The sequence below is a fragment of the Pinus tabuliformis genome, chromosome 6 (assembly GCF_031772625.1).
Source record: "Pinus tabuliformis cultivar Carrire ecotype Pingquan chromosome 6, CPIR1, whole genome shotgun sequence".
In the NCBI taxonomy this organism is placed as follows: Eukaryota; Viridiplantae; Streptophyta; class Pinopsida; order Pinales; family Pinaceae; genus Pinus; species Pinus tabuliformis.
The window spans coordinates 2,012,296,168-2,012,301,497 of record NC_142292.1 but is presented as its reverse complement, the minus strand read 5'-3'; the positions used below and the strand labels follow the sequence as shown (position 1 = coordinate 2,012,301,497).

At 38.0% G+C, this 5,330-nt stretch overlaps 1 protein-coding gene across 1 annotated transcript; it reads right to left on the bottom strand.

Moving 5' to 3' along the window:
• Positions 1-1,167: 1,167 nt before the first annotated feature.
• Positions 1,168-4,187, bottom strand: LOC149267334 (cytokinin dehydrogenase 9-like). The gene is made up of 5 exons (XM_089432263.1): positions 3,063-4,187; positions 2,825-2,952; positions 2,286-2,552; positions 1,899-2,161; positions 1,168-1,749 (listed from the first exon to the last, which is right to left on the bottom strand). Exons 1-5 carry the CDS (start codon positions 3,691-3,693, stop codon positions 1,419-1,421), a joined length of 1,620 nt encoding a protein of 539 aa, XP_089288389.1. The 5' UTR covers positions 3,694-4,187; the 3' UTR covers positions 1,168-1,418.
• Between the last annotated feature and the right edge of the window lie 1,143 nt (positions 4,188-5,330).

Genomic DNA, 5,330 nt, shown 5'->3' with positions numbered 1-5,330 from the left:
AATAATGCATAGATTATGAAGAATCTTTTATATCTTTAAAAAAAGAATATCTGTTAGGTTATTAAATACATTAGCAACAGAGTATAGTTGAAATATGTTTGAGATGAATGTTAATCAAATTTCTTGATTTAGTAGATTGGTGAATTGAAAGAAGAAAAATATATTTAATTTAACTTGAAAGTTTTATTAGAAATATAGATTGGTGAATTGAAAGAAGAAAAATATATTTAATTTAACTTGAAAGTTTTATTAAAGAAAAGAGAAATATATCTTGTATATTAGTTGAAGAAAGAAAATCATGATATTTTAAAAATCAAGTTAATCCAAATGTGTCAAGTAAGAAAAATATAACTTTCATATTTTTATACAATAACTTAAATAATATATATATAACTTTATTTTTTACGACTCTGTATATTTTACTTATATTATATTCCTTGATTATATAGCAATACATTTGGTAACTTAAGAACTCAGCTGTGAACAAAATTTCAGATAATTTTGATCTTAAGCTGAATCGTATTTGAATAAGCTCAAACAAATTAAAAGACGAACCAGAAACTATATTATCATTAAACATTTCTGAGATAAAAACTAACCCAATATTTAAAAACAAAACTTCTTTATATCACATATCCACTATGACATTTTTTTTTTATCTTAAAATTATATTCAAACATATATCTCAAACATGAAGCATAGTTTTTTGGTAACTTATTATCAATGAAAATATTCGTCACCTAAATAAAGATTTATATATATTTAGGAGTTTTTTTTATTATGATTGAAATTCAGTGATACAAGTTTATGTGAGATTGTGAATTTTCGTTGCATTTTCCATATATAAATAAATTTGGCGCCTCAAAAATTTCTGTAACATTCAAGTTCGTAATTCTGCAGGATTTCTAAAAACCCAACCAAAAAGGAAAAGATCAAAAAAAAGTTTTAATGGTTAGACTTCTTGAGGGAAGCATTTAAAAATAGGTGATGTTACAAAATCTACCAGCTCTGGTAATGGTTGGGAAAAATTGAAAACACGAAACGGGAGACACAGCAGTAAAGAGGTATCGTAAGGAAAAAAATAAAAAAGAACAGGGGAAACAAGCCGACGTGTACTCTGTTACTGGGCAGACAACTCAGTACTTCAAATCTTATATGAAGCTTCGGTGCTTTCCATTTTTATGTTCTCAGATTCTCAGTCAGATGTCCGTACAATTAAATACAGTAAGACCGTACTAATGCATTGAAATTGTCTTCTCGTCAAATTGAAGATTGCATCGTAATACGTATGCATTCAAAGGCCCGACGATTCCAACACAATCTTTCATGATCTCATGGGTACTGAGAGATGAGATCCATCGGTAGTTACAAGTATATATACATACAGATCTACTTGATAATTACAGGAAGGAAAGATATTACGACAAAGGCGAAGCCGTGGCTGTCCTCGAGAAAATCCTTTGTCCGGGGGCCAGAATGGCGTGTGGATCGTATGCCTTTTTCAGATCTACGAATCTGTACCACTTGGTACCAAAATGGTTTTTCCACTCTGAAGTGCTCGTGTAGTGGGGAAGATATTGTTTCGCTCCGATGCCCGCATTGTTGCAGAAGTCTAGAATCCTGTTATTTTGATCCGTCAAATACTCTAAACTGTTGTTTCCTGTAGCTGAAGGAGGAGAAGAACGCAGGAGGCCCACCAGGTAGAAAATATTTTCTTCCGGGGTCACTGCTGACATTCGTTCGTCCCATCTGCATAGAGAGTCGAGAATTCTATCAGATTTCTTTATATGGTTTATGTTTGATAAGCCCAATAATATCATTCACATTTATTTATATCTATGGTCTATTTTTGTTAACCCCAGTAAAAATTATTGCCCTAGAGGAAACGTCATACTCACGTGTTACTGTTCATGGGGTAAATAAGTATGGGACCACTGCTTGTGTTGCGAAGAATGTCTTTAAACACTCGTGCATCGAATTCCTGAATTTTGGATCCTGGAACCAATAAATTTAACCATGGATGTGGCACATCCCACAGGCCCTTGGAACGGAGTTTCAGCTCAGATGTGTGAACACGATCAAGAAAGTCCAGATACGAGATATCCGTAGTAAAAACCGATCCTGGAATGAAGTGCAGGGAAGATAGCAGGGACGTTACATCCTGCAACATATTTGCCACCACCAAGAACAACAATTTTGTGTCAGAAAAATTGAAAACCAAACAAAACTGGATAGACAATACAGTAAGATAATTTATTTACTATATAAATATGGTAATTTAGTACCTCGTTAACTGTTTTATTGTTCATGTAATTCATGGCCATTTCCAAGCAGTACAAGACACGACCTTTCGTGTTTAGATTTTTCATTTTTACTGGATTCTGAGGCGAGAAGAACGAAGACCTCCAATTGCTGAGTAGTCCTTCGTTGTTTACAATTACAAACCCTTCAACATAATCGAATGTGAGGTCACCTATGGGACGAGATATTAGATATTCTTGATCTGTGGTGAATACTTTGAAGTCGGAATACAGGACTCTGATCCATCTTACCTGTACAATCAACATCCATATATATTCATCAATTAATTTGTAATGCCATTATCTACCTTGATTCTTGATTCCTCAGAATAACAAGTATATCAGGTATATGTTGTTGTACAGTGAAACCCATAACAAAATTATTGATAAATTTGAAATAAATGATTTCAGAAAAAGCTATTGTACAGTCAACCTATCAAGAGTTGATGATTTATCAACAGTCATTGTACAATCTAAGATATTAAGAGTCAATAATAACATACAGTGAGTAAATAAATCCTCACCATCTGTGGTGCGGGCTCAAGAGCAATCCGAGCCTTGGTGATGATGCCGAACTGACCTAACCCACCAAGAACTGCATGAAATAGCTCAGTATTCTGGTCTTTTGAGCAATTCAATACGTCCCCTTTCCCTGCATAGTAGATTTGACATGAATTAAAGGTAAAAGAAAAGAAGACAAGGGGTGCCATTGTATCAAGGAAAAGGTCGACCACTTGGGTTCTTTTCGAGAAGGACGTTTACCTGTGACGACTTCAAGCTGATAGACATTGTTGATCTGGGGACCATGGCGAAAAGCTTGGCCACTGATTCCAGCATTGGAGAGCGTTCCACCCACTGTGAGATATAGGTAGTCTGTCCATGACTTTGGAGCCAAACCTTCCTTGAGCGTGGCATGCAACACGTCGATCCACAGGTCACCTCCATTGACATCGACATATAACGAACCATGGTTCTTCACATCTATGACCCCTTTGAGGGATTCCATCGCTATGACAATTCCATTTTCTGCTTGAGCTTGTCCGTTGAGGGAATGAGCATGGCCTCTGGCAGCAATTGTGAGATCAGACGAGGAATCACATCTGTAAGCCGACTTCACCAGTGTTGCAATGTCTGCTACTGATGCTGGATAAAGCACTGCTCTCGGAAGAGATGTATGTCGATTCCCAAAATCAATTGCAGCGAGATGGGTGTTGTCGAAGTCGAGATGTCCATCAAAATCAAGGTCTCTGAGAGGAGAGCATCCCAGATCCAGAATCGACAAACCGACCGCAGAAATCAAGCTGGTGATCACGAATATCAATACGAGAACTGAGGTCCGGTTCTCCATCGAAGAACACAACGCTAGGGCTACGGTGGAAAGTGGGTTTATCATGGGTGGGAGCAGATATATAACAAACAGGAGCACTAGAAACAGAACGTCAGTTGGACACTTTGAAAAAACTTTGAACAGAGGCGCCAGATGATGACGCTAAATATGACTTTGCAGAATCTCTCTTTTCTCGATCTTGGCAATGCTATGCTAACCCAACTTGCTATAATATCTTTGATTCTGAAGCCAAATCCAGGAGATGTGGCTGCTTTATTGCACATAGAATCCTATTTTCACAGACCTACTGTAACAAAAAAAGTTTCCATTTTCTGGAACGTGTCACCATGGGGGTTCTCGAGCAGAGTATATAGAGAAATGCGCTGAACTGGACCAGCCTAGTGTAAGGCCACAGCCCAACTGACAACGTTTGGCAAATTCTATGTTGCCAAGAACAGGCAAGGCAAGGCCACCAAGACCTGAGGGAACTGACAGCGTTATAAATTCTTTGTTACCAAGAACAGGCAAGGAAATGACAGGAAGAGAGGAGGGAACTTGGAAACAAGACGATGGTTGATGAAAGATGGGCGAGCAAAGCACAATATTTATAGAGGAAAAATTCAAGAAAAATTACCAAGAAGCAGAGTCGCGGTGTCTAAAGCGTGGATCACGAGTGGGGACCACTAGAATGGCCAGGGAATTTGATAAGATGTAAAAGGGGAGGGAGGAGAATGTGGGAATTTAGAGCCCATCAACATTTAATTGAGAAAGAAATGCACAAAGAATAGGAAACTAAATCCTAAATCACACTGTGATAAAATTTTGATGGTATATTAAGGAAATTTTCCCTGAACAAGGTATTGGAATTTTTATTGCTGCAAGTCAAAAAAATGTCTCTCTAAGCTACATCAAGCTCCTCCGCCAATCAATCACCAAATTAAGAAGAACTATTTCATTACTTCACTTGCCATAGTTACTGAACAGTAACTCCATTTTTCACTAATTACCTTTGTTGTCATTTCTAAGGGAGAAGAAGTCAACTAGGTGAGGTGAGCGGGGAGTGGCAACCAATACTGAATGCTCAGTACACACGATCCTTCAAAGGATAAATATATTGGTAGATTGGAAGCACGAGAGGGACAGAGGTAATTATTGATCTGGATTTAGTAATACAAAGCCCTTGAAGAGCACGTAATTGAAAATAAAAGAAGATGATGAGAGGAAATCTGAAATCTGTCAATGTACTGGGCATTAGTCAGGCGAGCACGCAACATATACCAATCCTACGGCTCCTTAAATACATTGCAATGAGACTAAATGTATGGGCGGCCCAGAGGGCTCGGCGTGGTGATTGGCCCAATATCATGTCGATCGCTTGCATGATACACCCGCCATGGAAACCAAAAAGCACACATGCTCCGCATTAATTTTCCAAGATTCCATCTTCGCTCTCCCGATCTTTTGTCTTTCGTATTTTTAGAAATCCTTTTGCTGCGGGCATTGGTATATGTTGCAGACGAGCCAAAACCAGCTTCAAATAGAAGATTTGGGATATCCTCGTGGGGACGAGAGCCTCGACCTTTCACGTGCTCTGCAACTTCACCATTTCTTAGTGGGACACTACCAGTCCCCACACATCATCCTAGTAAACATAGACATACTTTTAGGTCGCAATGCACTTCAATCACATTGTCACCTGTAAA

Bases quoted from the DNA above. Each gene is read 5' to 3' on its own strand.
- LOC149267334 (XM_089432263.1), bottom strand. From the start codon at position 3,693: ATGATAAACCCACTTTCCACCGTAGCCCTAGCGTTGTGTTCTTCGATG. The intron at 2,162-2,285 runs GTACTAAATTAC...AATATGTTGCAG, and splicing joins ACAATAAAACAGTTAACGAG to GATGTAACGTCCCTGCTATC. The intron at 1,750-1,898 runs GTGAGTATGACG...CTCTCTATGCAG, and splicing joins TACCCCATGAACAGTAACAC to ATGGGACGAACGAATGTCAG.